The sequence below is a fragment of the Temnothorax longispinosus genome, chromosome 1 (genome assembly GCF_030848805.1).
Source record: "Temnothorax longispinosus isolate EJ_2023e chromosome 1, Tlon_JGU_v1, whole genome shotgun sequence".
NCBI lineage: Eukaryota > Metazoa > Arthropoda > Insecta > Hymenoptera > Formicidae > Temnothorax > Temnothorax longispinosus.
The window spans coordinates 11087680-11113004 of record NC_092358.1 but is presented as its reverse complement, the minus strand read 5'-3'; the positions used below and the strand labels follow the sequence as shown (position 1 = coordinate 11113004).

At 34.2% G+C, this 25325-nt stretch overlaps 2 protein-coding genes and 1 pseudogene across 9 annotated transcripts; 2 read left to right on the top strand and 1 right to left on the bottom strand.

The window, feature by feature from the left end:
- The first annotated feature begins 871 nt into the window (after positions 1-871).
- Positions 872-8402, top strand: Rab5 (RAS oncogene family member Rab5). 8 transcript variants are annotated; one of them, XM_071788159.1, is made up of 7 exons: positions 899-1108; positions 1290-1877; positions 4363-4531; positions 4617-4768; positions 4885-5101; positions 5458-5582; positions 7747-8402. In XM_071788159.1, exons 3-6 carry the CDS (start codon positions 4369-4371, stop codon positions 5568-5570), a joined length of 645 nt encoding a protein of 214 aa, XP_071644260.1. In that variant the 5' UTR covers positions 899-1108; positions 1290-1877; positions 4363-4368; the 3' UTR covers positions 5571-5582; positions 7747-8402. The 8 variants fall into 8 exon arrangements, with proteins under 8 accessions (XP_071644531.1, XP_071644260.1, XP_071644415.1 ...); XM_071788430.1 differs by lacking the exons at positions 899-1108; positions 1290-1877 and adding an exon at positions 872-892; XM_071788314.1 differs by lacking the exon at positions 1290-1877.
- Positions 8403-8546: 144 nt separating this feature from the next.
- Positions 8547-9695, top strand: LOC139819332 (uncharacterized; annotated as a pseudogene).
- Positions 9688-23063, bottom strand: LOC139819268 (uncharacterized). Its single transcript, XM_071788509.1, has 43 exons — positions 22678-23063; positions 22335-22517; positions 22068-22261; positions 21948-21963; positions 21472-21551; positions 21088-21271; positions 20584-20793; positions 20249-20389; positions 18945-18992; positions 18833-18874; positions 18603-18722; positions 18324-18470; positions 18165-18215; positions 17947-18084; positions 17773-17868; positions 17510-17641; positions 17315-17425; positions 17123-17218; positions 16878-17018; positions 16535-16567; positions 16348-16431; positions 16064-16156; positions 15832-15990; positions 15658-15750; positions 15517-15576; positions 15245-15334; positions 15032-15175; positions 14751-14846; positions 14412-14474; positions 14238-14333; positions 13617-13700; positions 13376-13519; positions 12888-12935; positions 12662-12812; positions 12366-12595; positions 11823-12071; positions 11646-11726; positions 11422-11559; positions 11123-11311; positions 10901-11047; positions 10478-10725; positions 10178-10370; positions 9688-10100 (listed from the first exon to the last, which is right to left on the bottom strand). The coding sequence occupies exons 1-43, from the start codon at positions 22903-22905 to the stop codon at positions 9894-9896; spliced, it is 5478 nt and encodes a 1825-aa protein (XP_071644610.1). The 5' UTR covers positions 22906-23063; the 3' UTR covers positions 9688-9893.
- Positions 23064-25325: the final 2262 nt, after the last annotated feature.

Genomic DNA, 25325 nt, shown 5'->3' with positions numbered 1-25325 from the left:
GGACACCGGGCCTTATTCTTCTTCTTCTTCTTGCCCCGAATGGATTACTGGTTCCGCGTGAACCAAAGTACCATGCTAAAAGCCCGTGCCCACGATGCAAGAACTGTGTCCAAGTTTCGATTTAAAGCCCGGTGTCCACGATGCAAGAACTGTGTCCAAGTTTCGGTTTAAGCCAATAAAACTGCTACTTTTCTGTAAGAGCTGCAAGTTGATTGGCTTGAATCGAAACTTGGACACAGTTCTTGCACCGTGGACACCGGGCTTTTTATTATTATGCCTGGTGTCCACGATGCAAGAACTGTGTCCAAGTTTCGATTTAAGCCAATCAACTTGCAGCTCTTACAGAAAAGTAGCAGTTTCATTGGCTTAAACCGAAACTTGGACACAGTTCTTGCATCGTGGACACCAGGCCTTTTATACCAGAGTCACGCCAAAAGTCATCGCCAATCGTCAAAGATTGGTAGAAATGGACATTAATTCGCGTTTCCAATGGCCGCGTTCAGCAGACACAACTGTTGAGTTCGTCTTATCAACACTCTGCGTTGATTGGTTGGTTCTAAAAGTAAGAGCCAATAGGCGCGTTCAGCAGACCAAGCCGCTCAGTAACAGTCGAACGTGATTGGCTCTTACTTTTAGAACCAACCAATCAACGTAGAGTGTTGATAAGACGAACTCAACAGTTGTGTCTGCTGAACGCGGCCATTCACGTTCGACTGCTACTGAGCGGCTTGGTCTGCTGAACGCGCCCAATGAGACTCTCGTCAACTCTCATGAGGCCGAGTGCCGGATCGCGACGCCAGATGGCGCCGCGACGACAACGCGTGGAAATTCTGACGCGATACGCCGTCGGGATTCGCAGTTCGCACTGCTTCCTACTTGTTCGTAGTGGTCGGTACGTATATGCTCTCGGTGAATTCGGCGGAGAGAGAAAACCGAGTCGGGTGGGAGCCGTACGAGAGGCGTATCCGCTGAGACCTCGCGTTCCGTTTGCCGCGGACTCGGCGAGACAATCCGACGGGTGAATCGCTTGCGTTCGCGCGATTCTCGGGAACCCGAAGCGGAACGAACGGCGAAAAGTGACGCAGCACCGTATGCATCGCGCGTGTCGGTAATCTCCTTTTATCTCTCTCTCTCTCTCCTCTCTCCCTACCCCTCATTCTTTGTCTCTCTCTCTCTCTCTTTCTCTCTCTCACTCTCTCTCACACACACATACACACACATTCGCTCTTTCTTCTGTCTCTCCCTCTCCCATCGGAGTGTCAAAGTTCCGAGACTACTCGTCGATGTAGGTTACGAGAAGGAGAAACGAACGGATCCGGGGTGCGAATCGTGGAAGTGTGACGCGGCCGGGCGGCGACACGCACCTCCCACGGGGGAAGAAAAAAAAAACGAAACGAAACGTTCCACGGCGGTATCGCGTTTCGCAGTGCGAGCGGGCAGGCGAGCACGGTTGTAGCGGGGGAGAGCGAGGAGTCGAGGAGAGGAGATCCGGAGTGCGAACGCGGAGAGTGTCGGAGACTGTTCCGGTGGGACGGACCGTGGTGCGAGAGACTGCGAGAGAGGAGCGAGCCTCTCCGGTGGTGGAGAACTCGCGTGCCATCCGGGTGTTGTCATAAATGTGCAGGTTCTACGTAGATTGCGCGATCTATGCACGGTCGACGACGGGGCGATCTATTGGTGGCGAGTGCTGATCGTGCCTGACGCTTCCGCGACTCCGACTCCGGCAGCGAGTCGACGTTGAGATTCATCATCGGTCGCGCGGCGCGTTGCGCCTGGTCGTCGTCGCCGCCGCCGTCGCCGACGTCGTCGCCCCGAGAAGCAGCTAGCACAGCGCGGCGTACCTATCTAACGGCGTGCCCCTCGACAACGCAAAACAGGTTAAACATAAACTCTCGAGACTCATGATTTCCACTCTTGGCAGGTGTCCGTCATTCGGCAAGCGTGCGCGCGCGCACGTTTATTAGCGGGCGAGCGAGCGAGCGAGCGAGCGAGAGATAAGGAACCCTGAATTAAACCCCCGTCGAAGAAACGGAACGACGCGGACGGGAGGTGGTGGCAGGAGGATGTTTATACCGGAGGATACACTGGCTGGTACATACATCCGGACGAAGGAGGCGAGGGGACGGCGAGCGCGCGTGTCACCCGATCGCGCTTCCCTCCGTTGCCCCTCGTGCGCCAGAGGGGGGGGGGCAGCGCGCTTACGGTGGTGAACGAGGAGAGAGCTCCAGTTTCTTCCCCGGAAGCGGGAACAGGCGGTATTTCGGATGTCGCTGACGTTTCGACGGGCGGTGACAAGTTACCTCAGGGCAGTGACAATCGTGGCGCATTCATTCCCGTTCCCTTTATTTGCCTCTCTGTCTCTCTTTCGCTCTCTCTCTCTCTGTTCTCTTCTCGCTCGCTCGCTTGCTCGCTCTCTTTTCCCCCCACGATCTTTTTCCGCTATCTCATATCGTTCATCTCCGTCTGTCTCTCCCTCCTATTTACACACATACACGCGCGCGCGCACGCACACGACGCTTGGCGCTTGCGCGCACACATACAGCAAGTGTATGTATACGTGACATGGCTGTTCTGTCTTTCTTCATTCCTCCTTCCTTGTGCTACGTCGATGCATCGTTTTAACGGTTTCTCGTAATTTTACGATAAACACCCCGACTGCTCAAGGTTACGGAAATGTCGGTGACGTAGCTGATCGCATTCCGACGGGTTTTTCCTTTCGGCGACGGATGCCGTGGCGGCGAGGAGGCGAACAGGGCAGGCGACGACACGCGCACGACGGTATACATATAGAGCCGCGCGCTAGAGTCCGGAGCTGCCCTCGTCGGTGGCCCTTTTTCACACGAGCGTTCCACGTACCTCTCGGATCCGGATCTCGTGATCGCGCTCCAAGTAAAAGTCTCGGAGCCTGGGTGCATCGCGCTCCCTCCTCCTCGGCCCCTCCCTCCACCGTGTACATTCGCTCTCCTTCGCACGAGCCTCTCCCGCCGGCGGAAGGAAAGAGAGGAGAGAGAAAAATAATAATGCCGGAGGACGTATTCGACGACGTTAGCGCCGAGACTAATTGGATAATACAATTAACAGGATCCCCTAATGGGTTAAAGAGAGCTCGCGAGATTCTGTTTTTCTTCCTCGCCTCCGTCCCCCTCGCCGGAGGGGGGAAGATAAGCTTATTGCTACCTTTGACTTTTTATCACACGGTGCACGCATAAGTAATCCGTTGATTCTCGGTCGCGGTCCCGCGTGCGGGCCGCGGGGTTTTATTCGATTAACTCCGGTAGGCGGACCGCGCTAGTGATTCATTCGACACTCGCCTCTCGCCTCCGACGGTGATCACCCATGCCGGTGCCCCATGCGCGCACTCGTCTTGTGGACAATTCTTTTTATTATTCATTTATTCCCAATAATACTCGTTTTCACCCCGCAATATATCTGTGTTTTTCTGGACATTCTTATCTTATCTGCTCTGGTGCATTCGTGTTTCATTGAAAATATCTTGCTCTTAAAATGATCCTCTGCCTCTCGCGCACGTCTCTCTCGCGATTGTTCTTTAATTATAACTGTCGCTTTCGGTTGTGCGATTAAAGTCTCTGTCGTGTCTGTGTCTCCCGTTGTTACTTGTTATTTGGAGTTCCGTTAGGTACGTAGGCTCCACAGGTGATCTAAAAACGTAGGCTCCACAGGTGATCTAAAAATATTGTAATTAATTCCTGTGTGTGTGCGCGCCTGAAGCGAGATCTTATCTGTCAAGGTACAAAGCGCCAGTACAAAGACACTTATCTGTCGAATTGAGCTTTTTGCATTGTGCGACGACAACTGGAAAGAAACGTATAATATATTGTAATGCGTTACTTCTTTGTATAAAGTTTCCTTGACGTGGACATTAGAAATAATGTTTGTTTTTTATTCAGGAGTTATATTAAATCCTTAATATTGCTGATATTAAATTTTTGTGTCAGATTATATACATAAAAATGTGTACAATCTAAAAATCTTACAAAATATTTGTTTTTATTTAAGTATTTAGTTGTAGAATACATTTTTGCTAAATACTCTTAAGAAACTTCTATTGAAGCGCTGCATCACTAGGATAATGTATTAATCTTTCAATATATTTTAGTCCTTCCATTCTACTTATATTTCTGTTTTTTTTTTTTTTTGTAATACTTAACTGTAGTAGAAAGTAGACTGAAAGAAGATGTTATCATACGTGCAATCTATGTGCAAAACTTGTGAAACAGAAGACTGCTTCTCAATTTAATCCCATAAATGTATCCTATGGTTAACAATATAGCCAGCGATATTGTTAACAGCCAGTAAAATTGCGAGATTGATCAAGAATTGAAAAATTAATTTTCTTTCTAGGTGATCATGGCGAATCGGGGTACGGCCCAGAGGCCGAATGGATCGACACAAGGAAAAATTTGTCAGTTTAAATTAGTTTTACTCGGTGAATCGGCAGTCGGGAAATCGAGCCTTGTCTTAAGGTTTGTCAAAGGACAGTTCCACGAGTATCAGGAGAGTACAATTGGTGGTAAGAATATTTATCTGCAATTGCTTTAATATCACTTTTTTTTTATTGTATTGTCACTGTCACAAAAATATATCATTATTTCCAGCTGCATTTCTAACACAAACCGTATGTTTGGATGACACAACTGTAAAATTTGAAATCTGGGATACCGCGGGGCAAGAACGTTATCACAGTCTTGCACCGATGTATTATCGTGGTGCACAGGCAGCCATTGTCGTGTACGACATAACAAATCAGGTAGATAGTTCGTCAGTGGTCCATGTAAATGTTAAATAAAGGAAAAGAATATTCGTAACAAAGATTAAATCAACTAATGTAGAACTAATTGATACGTGTTCTTGTTATTTTACTAGGATACATTCTCACGTGCCCAAACATGGGTAAAGGAATTGCAGCGCCAAGCCAGTCCGAGCATAGTAATAGCATTAGCTGGAAACAAGGCAGATTTGGCAAATAAGAGAGTCGTCGAATATGATGAGGCTCAAACGTATGCGGATGAAAATGGCCTTCTTTTCATGGAAACATCTGCTAAGACGGCAATGAATGTCAACGACATATTCCTTGCAATTGGTGAGTTGTGCTACACCTTTGTTTCTTTCCTGTTGACATTTAATTATCACAGATTACATTGTAACTGATAACTGCATAAAAATTAAACTATAAACGTAACGTTGGTATTTTCAAGTTATATAAATATGTACCTATTATTAGTTCAACTTTAAACTGTTTAAATTTTCTGTTTTATTTGATAATAAGTACACAATCAGAAATGTTATCCCATCTCGTATTACGCGTTATCACTCTAATCAAAATGCATGGTTACTACAACTTTATATCTGCTGATAATTGACAAAAAAGCTGTTTTTAAGAAGTTTTAAAATACTTTGATACAATTTGGCTACAACGAGATGATATTATTTTTACAGCTAAAAAGCTTCCTAAAAACGAACAATCAGGAAGTGCAAGTACGAGTGGTCAAGGTCGTCGACTAGTCGAGTCAGATGGGCAAAAGGCAGCAACCGGCAATTGCTGCAAGTGATTATCTAAATCCGTATGTGTCTCACAATATATTCGTATCTATATTTTTACATTATTTGAATATATATATATATATATATATATATATATATATATATATATATAACATCTTTAATATTAATTGAATTGATGAGAGACGTTATTCCACTGATGAGAGAAACCAGCAAATATTTGATATGCCTAATGAATATGTTACGAATCAAACACACGTTCGGTGTAACAACATGTTCACATATTTTTATAATATTAGAATATATAATGAAACGAAAGTGCGATCAAAAGAAGAGAACGGGAAAACGGGAAATATATCAATTTGATATTGTGTAGAGTAGACATTTGCATTTTAAAATGTTTTTAGCAAATTTTTGTATTAGTATCAATAATATGGGGATAACTGAGTAGTCATGCAGTTTCATAGAGTATATTATATTTCTTGTTATGTTTATGATATTTTTTATAGCGTATAATTCTCTTCTCTCGACTTTTGCCTTCTTTATATTTACTGGAACAGTAGATAAATAAAGGCTGGAAATAAACAAGAAGATAAAGAGCGCGGATTGAAAGTAAGATCCAATATATGACCATCAAATATATAATATGCAGGATATAAATGTAACTAATATTGCTGTATAATATTTAGCTACCATTGACAGTTTCTTGTAATTAAAAAGTGGTTTACACAAAATGTGTATGTGAAGAAAACGATTCTAAATTTTATGATGTTTCCATGTTAATAATGTATCTATACTTATTTCTCAGAGAAATTTTCTTTTAGCATTATCGTAGTATATATTTGTTCAAACCGTTCAATACATACAAACTTCAATACAAACACATATAATATAATGATCCCATATACTCTTATAAAATAATTCTTTAGCCAAAAAATCTTCTATTATTTTATTGAATAGTCACATTGAAGGATATTATACGGTACTGCTATTAATCGATTCTTTAATAGCAAATCTTTAATATTCTTTTAATGTATTTCTACTAGATTTAAATATAGCATTTACATTACTGTGACAGCTTTATTAAAGTCAGAGTCTTTATTTGCGCATAAAAATTGTAATCTATGTGATACAACGTCTAAAAGCATAATACTTTTTTATTAGTTTCCTCGTTTTATTGTATATTCATCCGTGATTAATTTAAGTGCACTATTCAAAATTTTGTGAAAAGAGAAGTTGTCTAATGTAAGGCACTAGATATCCCTTAGGCACATTGTAGTGTTTACATGACACTCTATATGTTTATAGATATTATAAATTTGTAAAGTTTCCTTTTCTTCTTCGGAGGACACTAATTTCTGACTGATAAAGGTGCTACAAGAATACATGTGCATGATATTTATTGTGCAAGCTTGTAAAAATGTTTTCTTGTAATTTACGATAATGCTCCTATTTCCTGTGCAATGATTCGTATCATTGGATTGTATATCTGAAATATTATTTTGTAATAATAATAGGTAAAACTGTTTAAAATTGTTACGAAAAAAAAGAAAATTCTCAGGGTGCAATCCTTCTCTTCAATCTCTAATATTGTTGTATCCTAAATATATATTTATTTTTATTTCCGCTATAATATACGACTATCTAGATATGTTTCTGTTAAAAATCACAGGTAGGTTCGATTATTCCTGTATAGAGAGGTTTTTAATATTCACCAAGTAAATAAAATGTTTTACAGTAGTTACAGTCTTGTGCATTGTAGATATTCAACAGTTGTAATACAGTACATTATGGAATCATACATTGTAACTCATTTTCCTTATCATTTACATACATGTAATGGAAAAGACGATCTTTATATACGTTCGTAAGCTATATACTTTACATTACACTTCAAAGTAATTAATAACGATTATATACGCTATTTAAACGATTATTTATTTATTACGTAGATTTTATTTCTACGGGGGAAATTTATTTATTTCTCAGAGAATCTTGATTAAATTAGGTAAGTTGCAAGTAAACGTGTTAATTATCCGAGAGAATTTATATCTCAACGCAACGTTATCGACATAATTTTGTATCGCTGACCTGTAAAACTTTTAATTAAGTTTAATTACCTAATTAAATTGCTTGATATTGCTTCTAATTATTATTAATTAAACTTGCGTTTATACGTATTTAGAATAATATTGCAGTAGACGCGCTATCTATTTCTGATTACAGATATGTACTATAATCTACAAAGATAGGTACACCACGAGTGTGCTACGATGAATTTGAGAAGAAGACACACAACAGGGGAAAAATACAGAATGGGAAGTGAACAGTGTGGGACATTCGCAAACATTTGCTTGAGTGATTGACTAAGAGTCTGCGTCTCAATGTAATCGACGATATATCATCTATTTTGAGTATCAGATCTATTAAGAGGTGGTAAAAGAAAGCTCCCATTTGTAATTCTAGTAGTGTAATGGGCGGTGTTCGTTATAAATATATAAATATATATAAATACACATTATATATTATAAATCATATAGGTAAATATGATTTATATATGTAATAAGTATATAAATGCTAATGATAATAAATAATAATAATAAATAAAAATATAACACCGTAATATTAATATTACCGTAAATACTGATAAAATAACAGTACATTTAAATTGAAATATGCAACGTCTAATGAATTTTTGGCACGCGGAGATCTTGTAAGATAGGAGAGGCTATTCCTGCTGCTATTACTATGTATTTCCTTTCTTAGTTTGTAACACGTATAACAATTTCTTGCTCTAAAATATATTGTATATTAATTTTATTGACAACTCATAATGAATTATAAATGATTACACGGCAAAAAGAATAAACTTGTGAATATTACGACGGCTCTTGATAATTGCCCATTTATTCGAACCGGAACTCTGTAGACAACGTAGATTTATACAGAGAATTAGACAGTTTATTGCTTTTTGTTTTAAATATATTAGATCTTTTGTTATGAGGATTTATTTATATATTCACTTGGTGACCTTGGTGTATCACATAAATATTAATATGCTTCTATGTTCAGTAGTAACATACTGGAATATGTTACAGAAATGAATGACGCGTGTAATCGCGAGTCTGATAAAACGAATGCGACAATAGATATAAAATGCAAAAGTTTCTATCCGAATGCATAACCATGCCGAATGATACGAGAATTTTACATTCCGCGCCTGAGTTGGAAAGTAATACAAATTATGACGGACCTTGGAAATTCGACAATGTACCGTGGCAAAGCCAACGTAGTCTATCTTTTAAATTGATAACGTCCGAAGATGTAACTTACATGAGAAAGCAAAGAGATCGAAAATCAATTTCGCTATTTCTCGGTAAATTTGAACTTTGGTTAATTTATTAATTGACAAACAATAGATGCTTCTTATAATTTGTTGCATCCATACTACGTTTTTAAAACTAACATACACGATAAATACGCGCTATTTTTGCAGAAGAAAAGATTTTATCTAATATATCACAGGAGGAAAACAAAGAGATACTTGTAAAACTTCTATGGCAAACTTTTAGGTTTTTTAAGTAAAATATTTAACGTTTATCTTATATTCTTAATTAAATGGAACATATCTTTGCTTCGCAAATCGATGAAAATCACGTATTTATGTTGCAATCAACATATTTATATACTTATGTTTGTTTTTTTCATATGCAATTTACATAATAGCTTGATTTGGAGAGACACAGTGCCACTTTTTATTTTTTAGAGAGAATCTATTCAGTGACCAACAAATTGCGACAGTTATGAAATTAATACTTTCAACTCATAATTTTTATCTTGCAAACTATTGGAACACAGCTGAAGAAACGTATAAATATTTTTTTGAACGCGTTCTTCAATGTACTGTCATGGTAATTATTTTAATTGAGCATTTTAAGTACATGTATTAATTTTATATCGAGTGTATTTATCTTCCACGTACGGAAATTTTAGGATCCACCAAAATGCGCAGAAATATTTACACCAGATCAAGCTGAAATGGTACTTGAATTTTTTCGCAAAATATATTTGGAAAATCTCGTATTATTGCATCTCGTTTGTATGACTCATTATTGTATCGTTATGCGATTTAATGAAAGTGAATGAATAATGATGTTCTCGCACGCGTCACACGATATGTTTATTTATTTTAAAAAAAGGATACATTTAATTATATATGTATATATTATATAGTACAAAATTACATTTACATAAAAGAAGATGCAGCACGGGCTAATGTAAATCGCGTTACAAATTTCTACGTTCCATACTCAAACGTCAAACTTTCACACTGTTTTCTTCAGTCTTCATCAAGATGAATCCCCTGTTCTCCTTCATTTGCTTGTAGAAGAGGATTGATAACCGTAATCGCGGTTTTCTTCCAATGAAGTGTCGGATTCTGTTTCGTTCTTAAAATTTTCATGCCACCACCGATTATTTTTTCGGACCTCATTTATTAAGTGTTCCATCTTGGGAAACCACCATGAATTGCCACATGTTGATGTACGTCGACCGGTTTTGATTGGCTTCATTAAATATTTCTAAGGAATTGCAAACATAAAGCAATTAAATATCAATCAATGCTGAGATTTTCTTTTTGTTTTTAATAATCACTAACCTTGCGTAAATCTGTACAGTTCAAATTCGAAATTTGATCTGTGTCCGCGGTCTGATGCGCTGTAATTGACGATGATATATAACCATTTGTATGTACTTTTCTAAAACTTCTAGCAGTTAATTTATGCGTTCTTTTCAGTTTCTGCGCCAATAAATTAGTTTGTTTCATCTTCCTGATTTTAATTAATAGAGCTCTAAAAATAAGTTTTATTTAAATAAATAAATGCCTGTTGAAAAGGAAGCACTCTTGATTTTAGATCATAACAAAATGCATATTTCGAATTATTAAATATGTACTTACTTTTTCTCGAATACAAGCTGCATTAGAAGCTGTTGTTTATTTTCTAAATTTTTTGTCAGGGTTTCATTGTATTTTTTCTGTTGCTCCATACAATCACGGATGCATGAAAGTATATATTGAGATTCTTTGCAGAGTTCTGATCTACTCATAGCTGTTTCAGTTAAATCAGCTGACATGTGTGTTAGAGATCGGTCCTTTAAATGACATTCCTTTTTTAACTCGAGCAAGGATTTGCGCATGTTTTGCAACTAATAAACATAATAGCTCGAAATTAGGAGTTGTAATGGATAATAAATATATATAATTAGAATGAGAAAAATTATATTTACTGATTATTATGGTTATGCATAGTGTGATAAAGAAAATGAAGGAGATATTGTAAATTAATATCCCTTGTTCGAGAGATAGAAAAGAGTATCATACCTCAATTATGTACGTAGAATTATTTCGTTCGAGTGAAATTTTTTGTTGGTCGAGATGGTAATTGTTTTCCATGTATTCCTGCAACTGTTGAATCAAGTCACGGTTTACATTTTCGGCCTTCGTCAATTCTTCTTTCTTTTTCTTAAGCTAGAAATATTAAAACGAAGATTTATTTTACCCATTTACTTCAATATAAAATTATTGGATAATATGTAAACATACATCTTGACGTACGATATCCAAATGATCGGTGTGATCCTTCCATTTATCTTGCGCTTGACAAAGTTCAATATCTTTCGATGCGAGTGTTCTTTTGGTCTCTTCCAATTCCTCGCTTAGTTTGTCCACTAAATTACGAAGATAAACGGCTTCATCTTCTACTTCCACAATCTTGGAACGATAATCTTTTTCCTAAATGAAATAAATACGATTTTGATAAATAATATATATATATATATATATATATATATATATATTTTTTTTTTTAACACAGTAAAATCTGTTTCATAATAACGAATTACCATAATCGTCAACGATTCTTGCGAGTCAGCTTCTCGTTCTGTTGCAGATATTAACTGTTTTTGAATTTTATTGAAATTTTCAGTCATTTGTTGATAATTGTCTTCTGTTTGGCGCAATTTTATGCGTGTCTCTTTGAGCTAAATAAGTTTCAGACAAAATAAGACACAGAAAAACATTTGTTTTTTTTTTCAACAAAAATATAAAACTATTATATATACATTACCCTTTCCTTCAACTGTAAGATATCTTCTTTGGTTTGAGTTTCAATAATATCATTCTGACTTTTTAATATAGAATTTTCATTCTGCAAACGTGAATAATATTTCAATAGATATCTAAGTCATTTCCTATTCTATTATGTACCTATTAGATGATACAATTGATACAATTATCTACATACCTTAAGCAATTCGTAATCTGCTTGCAATTTAACCATGTTATTCGATTTCTCTTGCAATAGAATTTTCAAAGAACACATTCGATCACACAGAATAGTCAGCATCTCGTGCTCTGATACATTCAATTCAGATAAATTTTCCTCTGCCTGTTGGTCATTTGCGAGCAATCTTTTCCGAAGTACTTCAAGTTCGTGAGATTGATGTTTAATAATCTCTTCGTTACTGATAATTCGATCGTTTAAAGTATTGATCTGTAAATTTTTTATTGATCAATTCAGTTGCTTTGAAAAACAGATATGTATAACATTTTGATATCAAAAATAGATATGTAATATTCATTGTCACTGATTGAGATCTAGTAAATGTTATTAATATTTGTATAAATTTTAATTGTGAAATATATAAATTGTTAACAAAACTTTTTACATTTTTACTTGGCATTGTTATTACACTGTATGTGTGGTTAGGGACATTTTATAAAGAAGTAAGATAATTTAAAAATAACACAAAACTAGTGTAAGAACGGAAAGTTTAAAGACGATCACCTCTTTCTTCCCATTTTCTAGTTTCAACAAAAGCTCCTCGTATTCAGTTTCCTTCTGCTTAATACGCTGTAATTTCTTCATTAGATTATCAGTCTCTGATATGTGATGCTGTAAATTGATTTTAAGCTGCTGATTTTCGCATTTTAAACCGCTCTCGGTATCTTTCACCTTTTTCAATTCTGCTTTTAATTGCTGTATCTGAACGATGGTCTCAATTTCTGCTTCTTTATCTAAAATATTATTTTAATTAACTATAATTTTAATTATTTTAATTAAATTAAATTAAATTAAATTACCTGAGCGTCTTTCCACATATGATATTCCACACGTGATGCTGTTTGAATAGTATTCCAAATCTCGAGTATCACAGTATTTGTCTTCAAGATATATCGCGCACGATCTATTTTGGCTTTCGGAGTAATTCTTCGTCTGTATAAAACTGTCCATCTGTAACAAAATACATTCAGATATATATACAGAAAGTAGAAATGTCATTGTAGAATATAAATATTTCCAATATACCTTCCATTTTAGTTCCCGGAAATCTTTTACATGATCGCGTATTCGTTCCTGTGAAAAAATTTAGATAAAGTTACCTCCATAAAAGATTCCTTTCAATTCTTTGAATATTTATATCAAATTAATATGGTAAGCATGTATACATAAATACGTTTAATATATGGAGGGGTAAAAACCACAGTGGTGTAAGTCAAATTTATAAAAATATTTTCTCGTGTGCATAGATGCAATTTATATATTGTACAGATTACATCTATGCATACGAGGAAATATTTTTAAAAATTTGACTTACACCCCACTGTGGTTTTTACCCCTCCATATATACTATACTTTTTAAAATCACTTGTCATAAACTACTTTAGAAAACAACATTTATTCGATATGATCGTTTCTTTATTGAAAATACACAAGACATCTCATTATTTCGATTATTATAAAAATGTAGATTATAAAATCAATACACCATTAAAAATAAAGTCTATATACTATACCTGTATTCCGCTTAAAATTGAATAATACATTGCGTGTAACGCGGTAGTGCTTAAACGTTTATTATATTCCAGACAACGAATTTGTTTATGCAGACTTTCAATAGCATCTCGTTGCAGGTCCAATAACATGTCTTGATTAGTTGCCTTTGCGTATAAAAATACAGATTAACAATAAGATTAAAAAGATGTTAGCTAATCAATCGAGTAATAATTCTGGTTGATATAAATAATTTCTATTCACCTGTGTAAAACATTCGTTATATTGATCCTGCGTCTCATCGATGCGCATCGTTAGTTGACGTATAGTTTCATCCTTCTTGCAAAGCTGTAAAAATACTTACAATACATTTACCGTACAATTCGTTTTTAAATTTAGAAGCAGAGGACACTCACGCACGATCGTAGTTCATGCAGTTTTGTTAACTGCAAAATGCAACAGCTACAACTTGATCATCCAGGGCACTTGTTAATCCAGACAGCATGTTACGCTTGTACATGCCACAATCTCGTGTCATTTCGTTGACGGGATATTCAAATATAGTATCGCGAAAGTTTTAAATTTAGTTTTTTAGTTAAACAAAGCACACGTCATGCATGGCACTCATATTCCTCACATTCTCAATGTCACAACGTAAATGTAAATTAAAGGCAAAGAGAAATGTAATGGTCCGCATATTCGAGAATCAATCTTTAATAAGCACTTATATATATCAACAATATTTACAATTGTAATAAATACATGTTGGCGCGAAAGCTATATGGCAATTTAAACTATTTATAATTCATATTTAAATCATTAAACATCATGCACGTTTCTATGATTAAAGGCCGAAGACGATATCGCTGGCCTCAGTTCACTCACATCACTCATCGTTTTATGAGCCATTTGATCCAAATTTCGTTTAGCTTCAACAACGGCATTTTGTAAGTGCCCGATAGTTTGTATCTGAAGTTCATTCTGCAACGCACCGCACAACGTTAGAAAATAAATCTTATCACAGCTAAGCGTACACGAGGGCGAAAAAAAAGGACAAACCTGCTTCAGCAATTCGTTCTTCTCTCTCTCATATTGCGCGATAGTAAGGCCTTGTTTATCTACCTGTAAGAAGATTTCTTTTATATTTTAATACCATACATACCTCAAAATTTCATGCTTGACAAGTAGGTAGAATCTCTGTGCTTGCATTTAAATAATGTGTCGTTCGTTCATGCACGAAATGCATTAAAAAAGCGTAAATAATCTTGATAAGATAGTCACGGTACAATAATTTAACGCTTTCAATTTAAAAATGTACGACATTATATCTTCAATCCAAAAGCTGCTATCATAACAACTCTTCTACTTATCGCTTAAAATATACACTACTCAATTTACCTTTTCTTGCAGCTTTTGATGCAGATCTTTTACTTCTGTTTGACTCATTGCTAATGAGTTCCGTTGTATCCGCACGATTTCCTCCATGTTTTCTAACTAAAATAATTTTGGTTCTTTAATTTACATTCAATCATATGCAATGCTTTCCTATATATTTATGGATCCAACCACGAGAAAAGATTTAATTTTATTCAGAAATAAAATAGAAATATTTATATACGTCGTATTTTATATCATTAAATTCATATAAATTTTGCCACATAATAATAAACATCACTTACAAGTTTTTCTTTAGAATATACGGCATTTTTAAGTTTGCTCAATTCGTGAGAGCAAGTATCCAGCTTTTCCCTACATTTTCCTAACGAATCGGTCAGTGTCACAGCAGATTTTGCCGAGACAGAGGAGAGAGATTCTTCATGTATCTGTAAATAGATATTCATAACAGTCTCTTTAATATTGCCTGATATTAATAATAAGAAACAGATACAAACCAATTTTTTAAGTTCACTCTCAAAGTTTTGAACCGCCATTTTTGCAGATTGCACAGCACCTTGCACGGTTTTGAATAAGTGAGATAAATTCTGGAATAATAAAAGTACAAAAGATATTATCATCTTATAAAGAATTGACGAGTAGATGCATCTTCTATTAATACAAAATTTGTGCATCAATATGCGTAAACAAATACGCATTAAATTTTATATATATTTTATATATGTTTTATATAACGTTTGCAATAGTTGCAATAAGTTGCAATAGTTACCTCATGTTTAGATGGATAATCGCAACGTAAAAGCATTGCTTCTGTGCCGCACTCCGTATGCTTTGTAATAAAAATGAAAATTTTAATAAGGAAAAAAAATGTGCAAATATGTACTTATATAATTAGAAAATTGTTACTTACGTAAGCATTTGGGATTTCTGCAGATTTCTTAATATTCGCTACATTGTTTAAGTTTTTCCTAAGATCATTCTCCACTTCCTTTTGTGCTTTGATCTAAAACCCGGAATTATGATGTTAGTATCTATCTTAATGATGATTTTAGATATATGTATGAAAAAGAAAGCTGATGCTTACAATATTTTCTAATTCTATTATCTTCTTTTTCAGTTCCGTACTATCTTTGCTGTGACACTGTCTATAATTTTCTGCCTTTGTTCGTGCAGCAAACAGCTCCTTCTCCATAGATTGAATATTATTCTTTAAAAAATTAATTGCTTCTTGTTTGCATTTTGCCTGTTACAGAACAACATTGTATAACTCACAATTGAAAATAAGATTTCCTATTTAACTAAATAATAATATTTACCTCATGTTGCAACATTCTGACTTGGTCTTCTAAATCAGTTATACGATTTCTCCACTTATTTAGTCTTTCATCATATTTCATTTGACACGTTTGCTACAAACATGTACATAATATATATACATATATATATATATATATATATATATATATATATATATATATATGCATATAAGTTAATCAACAAATAATTTGCATAGGTTGTTACATAATACGTTACAAGTAACTTATTTGTTAAATATAGCTTTTTTCTGATAAAAAGTAAATTTAAAAAGTCATTTGATTACCTGGATCATGTCAAGTTTTAGATCATCGTATTCCTTTCTTAGTTTATGTAAATCTTCTTTTGCTTTTATTATGTCGTTTACTTCCTATAAAACATAGTGCATAGATATAGATACACCATGAATTAAAAAAATTTTAAAAATTAAAAAAAAAAAAAAAGCATCTAATAATTATAACTTGTTTTAATACCTGATTATCATAAGTGTAGTGAGAAAACTGCTCCTGTGAAATAATATTTAAGTTAATTAATAGGTAATTAATTAATAATTAGGTTAATCTGTATATTATTTATTTATACTTGATGCAAGACTTGTTTTTTTTTATTATATGAAAAAGTATTTTATCTTATGTCAATAAAGAATTTAGTTTTAAACGTAAACGAAATTCAAAGCATTTTAAAAAGCTATTTAAAATATTAAAAAAAAAAACTGATTTTAATACATTTAAGAAAATTTTATTTTTTCCAAAAAAGAATAATAAAATTAAAGTTTCTTAGAACAATCGAATACATATAAAAATTACAAACAATAACCTTTTCTTCCTGTTTTGTGGAAAGAAACGTTTCCAATACGTCTTGCATTTTTGTATGTGCACAATCGACTTCTTCTTCGAATTTGGCCAACCTGATTTCTCTTTCACAGAACGTTGTTTGTGCGATTTCGTTGTTTAACAGCTGCGTAGAAAATCGTTCAATTGGAAATATATTAAAGACATTATTTATATTATATAATAGGTATTATTTATTTTTCTAGATATATACCTTTTCAAGACACTTACCACTTCACCAGCTTTTTTCTGTAATTCCTTTAAAGAACTATCTACAGTGCATAACTGACTTCTTAATCCTTTTAGTATTGACGTCATACAACCACCCTAAAAGACGATATTTATATAACATGTAAGTTTATACGATATGTGGTTAAGCTCATACAGAAACTATTTTTCTTCTAATTTTTTTTCAGAACCAACCTGAGTTTGAAATAATTGCAAATTAGTCAATATTTGTTCAACTTCTTCCATTACCACAGTTAGTAAATCACTGTTGACGCACGCTTTTGTATATTCAGATTCGTTATATTCCTAAAATTCATTTCACACTTCATATTTGTTGACGAATCGATCGATAAAGTAATTTTAAATAGTTATTTAATAAATATTCCGAACCTGTACATTTCCCTGCATACCATTAACGCAACGAGACAATTCTGATTGAACATGATTAATTTCATTTTTTATATCCTTCAGTTTAAGATTGCCATTCACGATTCTTTCGCTGTGCCTTAGTCTCTCCTCCTCCTGATAATAAAAATATATTTTTCAATTGCACGATAAAACTGTAATCAATTGATACTCTAAACTTCAAGAATTTTATTTCAATGATGATATCATATATGAAAGTAACATGTGTTTTGATATATAAATATTACTTGTAATTCTAGTCTGTTGATAGCTTCTATTAGTCCTTCTCGCGTTTTCGCCAAATAACTTTGTGCATTAGTAACCATCTCGTTTAAATCTTCATACTGAAAATACAGTAAATCAGCATTAATCGCTAATTTGATCACGAACATTCATGCGCCTATCTCTTGATCTAGACATACATTTTGGTGTCGTGAATTAAATGTCGAAATAACAGTGCTTATTTCCTCACGAATATCTTCTGTTGCTGCTTGAGCTTCTACAGTGCATACTCTAAATTCCTCCATCAACTTGAATTGCCGTACACTATTTACGTTTTCCTGGAAGAAGCAAAAAAATTAATTTTTTATTATAACACACGATAAAAATAAAATAAATATTAAAGTACGTAATCTCTTACTTTAATGTTTTTGGAATCACCACATACGCAACGACTTTCTTCTTTCTTTACCTACAGGAAAAGAAAGTATAACGTGATTAAAATAAAGCTAGTAATGCGATTATCCTCAGAAAATAATCAACAAACAAAACAAATTTCGTTTGTACATCATATACATACCATACAATCAAAAACAATAACTTCGTTTTCTCTTTCTAGATACATTTTAGTAATAATTTCAATACAATCGATCAGCTTGTCCGACATGCCACTTGCACAAAGTTTGTTTTTATTTGTGCAATTATTAGATATAATACAATCACCCACCTAGAAAATATATTGTTTTAGAAAAATAATCTATTTTTTGCTATAATAGATTAATTCAAAATAGTAACGAATAACATTCTGTAACAATGTTCACTTTTACTTTGTTATAATCCTAGGAAATGACGTTTTTACCTCGTTATCTTTGGTCAATTTATTTACAAACTTCTCGAGTTCGAGTTTCAAATCCGATAAAATTTCACATTCTTTCTGCACGTGTGCTTTTGTACTATTCAGGAGGGATACAAATTCATCCTAAAAAAATTAATTTAAATAGTATAATAAATGTTTAGGATATGCATATATATAAATGAAAATATACTTCTTCAAATACATCAAAACATAATATACAATATTGTGCAAACCTTTTTAGAATGTGGAGTATCTATTGAAGGCAGAGGACATTTCTAAGGAAATAAAATACCATTATTTTAATATAACATTGCGTTATATATGTTTATATTTAATTTGATTGACCTCCGGAGAATTATTCGCATCAATGCGAACTTTTCGAGAAGACGTATCCTGCAACAAATTTAGAAAGAATAAATATATATTGGCGAAATAGTGATATACATATAAATAAAATTATTATGTATATTATTAAACTCATATTTATCGACAAAAATAAAGAAATAAAGCAATTGTTAAATTTGTGTAGTGAGTTGTGCTAAGTCACGAGATGTATTTCATAAAATTAGAAACATATTTCTTGAATTTTATGAGTGCAGATATCATGTACACTCGCAAATAAAATATATTTAACAATTTACTTCTTTATTGTCTTATTTCTTAATTCTTGTCGTTAAGTGTATATTTGCCAAAAGTGTATCAATATATAAAAGTACAAAGTTTAATTCAAATTTACTATGTTAATTCTGTAAGCGAGGCAATCATGTTGATGTACATATCCTTGTTTTTCACAAATTTGTATAGAATACAAATTTATTAAAATATTTTAAACACATTAATAATAATAATATATAAAATTCACTGATCATAAATTGCATGTAAATGTATAAATTTATTAAAAATCTAAATATGTAATAATTTATTGATTTGAAAAGATCTGTCTGATTTATTTCATTATTGAATCTCATTTCATACAGATGTTAAAAAGGAAATGATAATCGAATCAGTATAAAAATTCATATTTACCTTGCTACACACATTTAATTCTAAAATACTTATCAAAAAATGTCAATTTTCGTTAAAAAATATTTAACTTTGTAAAATGCCTTAATGCAGTGATTTATATATAAATACATTTCATTTTATTTCACAACTGAATCATTGGTCTTGAACGTGTGTTGCAGGAGAACAAGCGTAAGTGTCTGTCACAACTCAATCTTGTAGATCGTTATCTTTACACGGAGGTGACAATTTTCTAGCAGTCTGCAGAATTTTTCTATCAATATTCTTTATGTATTTATATCGACCAGTTTGAATATTTATGCAAGGTCGAGATCGGCTCTGTAGATTATGCAATCTACTTTGAAACTTTGCATTAATCGTTGATAAACTTCGTTTGCCACAGTTTAATAGGACTCCAGAATCGTCGTGCAAAAATGCAAAATCGTTCTTTCGCTGTGTAGATATATGTAGGAGGTTCGATACAGGAAATTGCTCAGGAGATTCATGGGATGATTTCATTTTAGTGATAGTAGCGATACGATCGTTAGAATACTTGCGAGGGCGGAAGGAGGGTAGGGTCTTCTACAAATGTAGAAAATTGTAAGCTCACAATTAAAAATTTTACAAATATAAAAAATGTGTTGTACCTCTAAGGCCGTTTGCTTTAGTCCTTTGCGCATTTCTTTAATCAAGTCATCCTTTAAAAGATTGCCGATATTGGCATGATAATTTTGTTTTTCCAAAGCCACGATCTCCGCCGTCAGTGTATCCTTTGTTTCTACAGCTTCCTGAAAACAATAAAATATATTCATAAAAATAACAGATTATATACAGATTTATGTATAATTGATAGGATCAAAATAATTAGATAGATTAAACGTACATATATAAATATTTATATATGTAATATACATATAAAAATAAACTTGTATTAATAATATGATTTATACATCATAGTTATTTTTTAATATAATAAACTAACTTTTTCGAGGCGAGCCACTTTGTCCTCCAGTTGTTGTACTTTTTTACATTTCTCTTCCAGTTGCAGCTGTAGGTTAATTGTGTCGACATTGTTTTCGTAAGTATACACCATAAGCTTGGATTCAACGTCCTGGAGTTGTCGATGTAGGCTCTTGTTTTCTCTATCTTTCGCATCTAGTACACTTTCCAGAATGTCAGGTGTTAAGATAATCTGAACAGCAACATAGATTTTAAAAGACTCTCTTAATTTCCGATGTTGGGACAGGTGAGCTAAATTTGATCTTGCTTGCAAAATGTAAAGCTCAGGGCACGTTATAAATAGCAACAAAAGAAATTATTACAATGTACTAAAGTTATTGCTATTTTATACATGTTATTTTTATATATGCTACAACATGATTGCCTCTAAATTAAATCTATAGGGGGGAATCAGTACTCAAAAACCAATCCAAAATTCATTAAAATAAGTTTCCATCTGTACAATAATTATGAAAAACGTACTTACATTGCAATCTTGATCAGAAGCGAATGTCAGTGGATGACTAATAACTTGATTCGCTTGTTTAGCATGTTCTTTGAGCTTTTCACAAAAGCACTGAAGTCTAGAAACATATTTTTTTATAGTATCGTCCTTTATTGATAACTCTGTCGTAAGATCCGTTACTTTTCTTTCCAACTCCAATTGACATCTGAAAAATGTGTTTGTCCATGCATATATAAATATATATGAAAACGTGGAAAAAAAAGATAATATATATAGATAGAATAAAAATAGAATTATATTTCTGTTTGTACAAATATGATACCAAGATTTGAAACCGAAATGATAACTGTCTATCATGAATATTTAAAAAGTAATAACAATATTAAGATTTTGTACATATCTTACCTGATCATTTTTCTCTCATTTTCCTGAAGTTGTTCTATTTGCAGATTCAATGATTTTATATGGTCAGTATCTGTCTGCTCCTGATATATAAAGATATATAATTGAATGAAATATCGAAATATTATTATACTTAATAAATAATAAAGATTTCTCAAAAACATAGTACTCTATCAAATGGGACTATAGGCAGTTTATTCAACACTATGTATGCATATATGTATATAATAATAATTTAATTTAATAAAGGTGTAGGGAGCTACAAAAAAACTTTCTGGCTTGTTATGCATGTATGTATATAATAATAATTTAATTTAATAAAAGTGTAGGGAGCTACAAAAAAACTTTCTGGCTTGTACGTGGCGAATACATGGTATAGTATCACATGCTTTTGCTTAACACATAATTCTCTGAAATTTGCTGTGCTCTATATCTAGAACAAATCTGAGCTTTTTGGCTGGATTCAGGCACATATTTACCTGACTACAAATACAGCTGTAATAGTAAAAAAAAAATTCGTCATTATATGGTTCACAATGCAAGAATATAAGAATACAAAAGATATGTTAACGCATTAATCGATAATACGGTAAACTTACTCTTGAACTGGGATATCCTCAGGTTGAATCTCAAAGAACGTGATACCCTCGAGACTCCAAACATTCTGCCGGCGCGCGCGACGAATCACCTCCAACAATCCCCTAATGTCGCTTTGCAGATATTCTATTTTTTGTTGCAGATACTCCTCATCCTTTTCCAGCTGACTGACGCGATTCGAAAGAGTATTTAAAGTCTATAATATAGAGACATTACAATTTGATTTTATCATGAGATTACTAAGGCAAAAGGTAAATAATTTCTCTTGCCTTTTCCATAGGATCGGCTCTTGTTAAATTATCCATGACTATCTGCGACGATTGGTTTAGTTTCTCCTCTAACAGCTTAACTCTATTACACGCAGCCTGCTCTAAATCTTCCACCGTATGCACCAACATCGCATTTTGCTCCCCCAAATCCTTAATCCAGTCGCTCATCACTTGTAACTTCAACTGTAAAGTTATCTTTTGATAATGCGTCAAATGTGAATGTAATAATAGTTTTTAAGCAGTAATTTCAAACATTTAAAGACTGGACGCAGAAAGTATACGGACAGAATCGAGCGAAACCGCATGAAATTAATAATAAACGCAAACAAAGCTGGTCGCTTACGAAGACTCGGTCGGGATCGCCGCCAGATTCTCGATCGATCTTCTCGATGCGACTCTCGTACAGCTTGCGGAACTCATCGAGGATACGTAGGCCCTCGGTTTCGCCGCACGGCCCGTCGGTGCCGACGTCGGCCGCTCGACAGTCCTGAATGTCCTGATCCCGCTTAACCAACCCTGGGCCGTCACTCACGTCCGTGGAGCTCGGCAAGCTGGCGCTGACCGAGTGCATCGCTTCTCGCGAGTGTTATCACCGATTGACGACGGATTTCAAGTCCTCCCTACACCTGGTTTTCCGAGAGACGAGAACTCGCTCCGAGCAGATGTCAACACACTATCTCGCCATTTTAACGGTCGCGCGACGTCGCGGGCAGAGAGAAACCTGAGAGAGGCCATCCCGGCATTTTTCGTCAATTTTTCTGTGTCACATTTTCCGACGCGCCGCCTGAGAAAGTGCGTATCAACTACGTCGTTTCGCTCGGTAACCGCACATGGTTTGCGTCCGTGCTAATGGTTCGTGTCCGAACTAGCCAGTTAGAGGGGATATGCTGCGGCCGCGGCGCACAGTAGAGCCGTTTGCGCGAATCGCGGAAAAAATTATGTTACTTGTAAAATATGCAATGAATGATCATAGAACCTTTCAATGTTGACTTATAAAAATTGCAAAAGTGTATATTTATTAAAAATAATGATAGGAACAAGTATTTGATTGAAATTAAATAAAAATTCAATTTACATTTAATTTACGTATACGAGCAAAGTAATTCTTGCGTCGATCATCGCTTAAGTCTAAATTTTTTTGATGTGGTTTACTTCTTAAACTAGTTATTAACGGATCGGATGACACGAGCATCATATGCATAACATCTTCATTTGTAAACAGACGGCTACATTTTCTACTATGATTAAGTCGATATCGTTTTATAGTCCTTAATTATTTCTTGCTTCTTGAGCTTCTTCCGATAATGTCCCAAACAGGTAACGCTGCATTTTCCGAGGCATTTTCTATAATTTCCTTACCGTGAAGAAGAATTTTATGAACGGTAATTGGCATAAAGTACCAAGAATATTTTTCAATAAATATTTCCGCTGCCTTGTACGCATAAGAACCGATTTTTCTGAATTTATTTCTTCACCACAATTAATCGTTTGTAATATTGTGGAAAATCATCTGATCAATTTCTCGTCAACTCCAGTTATTTCTGCTGTGATTTTTGGATCAGCAAAAAATCCTCGAGAAGTATTTCCGTCATTGGATGATCCGGAACCTTGTTTAACGATGTTACCCTCCAGTCCAAGTTTATTATAAAAAGCGTCTTGTATTCTTTTTTTTTTTTGTTCTTCTTTTTTAACGCGTGTTTCTGGCGTTGTTGACCACTTATTCTTGAAAGACAAATTGCTTTCTAGGCAATATGTAATATACATTCCATGAATTTAATTCGTGCGTGCAAGAGTGACATTCCTAATTGAGTGCTTCTTTTCTTGTTAGACCTTTTATTAATTTCTGTTAAGTTGTTCATTTGAGATGGTTTGGAACCGCAAATGAACCACGAAGATGATGAAGAACGTGTGGGTTACAGCTTGAGCTACCTTACCGTTTATCATCGTAAATATCATTCGATGATTTATTTTAAATGTGGTTCCGAACTTTTCTATTTCTGTTTCTCGTAATTGAGCAATTTCGTCATCCATACGTTGCTTTTCACTTTTTATTTTTTCAGCAGTTTCTTTTGTGTATTCAAATTGTATTGCTCTGCAATATTCGTTGAAGAAGGTCGATCATTATTCCAAATAATAATATTTTTATCGTAAAATGAAGTAAGACGATAGGAGATGGAAAGCTTTTCATGTCTTGAAAGGAGAAAGGAACGCAACGGATAATTGTTGTTTTCGAGTGCATTGTTGCTGCAAAAGTCTTTTATAACAATTGGCACTAACTAGTCACAGATGGTGCCCTTACGTCTTACTTCATTTTACGATAAAAATATTATTATTTGGAATAATGATCGACCTTCTTCAACGAGATATTGCAGAGCAATACAATTTGAATACACAAAAGAAACTGCTGAAAAAATAAAAAGTGAAAAGCAACGTATGGATGACGAAATTGCTCAATTACGAGAAACAGAAATAGAAAAGTTCGGAACCACATTTAAAATAAATCATCGAATGATATTTACGATGATAAACGGTAAGGTAGCTCAAGCTGTAACCCACACGTCTTCATCATCTTCGTGGTTCATTTGCGGTTCCAAACCATCTCAAATGAACAACTTAACAGAAATTAATAAAAGGTCTAACAAAGAAAAGAAGCACTCAAATTAGGAATGTCACTCTTGCACGCACGAATTAAATTCATGGAATGTATATTACATATTGCCTACAATTTGTCTTTCAAGAATAAGTGGTCAACAACGCCAGAAACACCGCGTTAAAAAAGAAGAAACAAAAAAAAAGAATACAAGACGCTTTTTATAATAAACTAATGAGGGGGGGTAGAAATCGTTAAACAAGGACTCCAATGAGGAAATACTTCTCTGAGATTTTTGCATCCAAAAATAACAGCCGAAAATAACTGAAACGAGAAATTGATCAGATGATTTTCCAACATATTACAAACGATTTAGTGTGGGTGAAGAAATAAATTCAGAA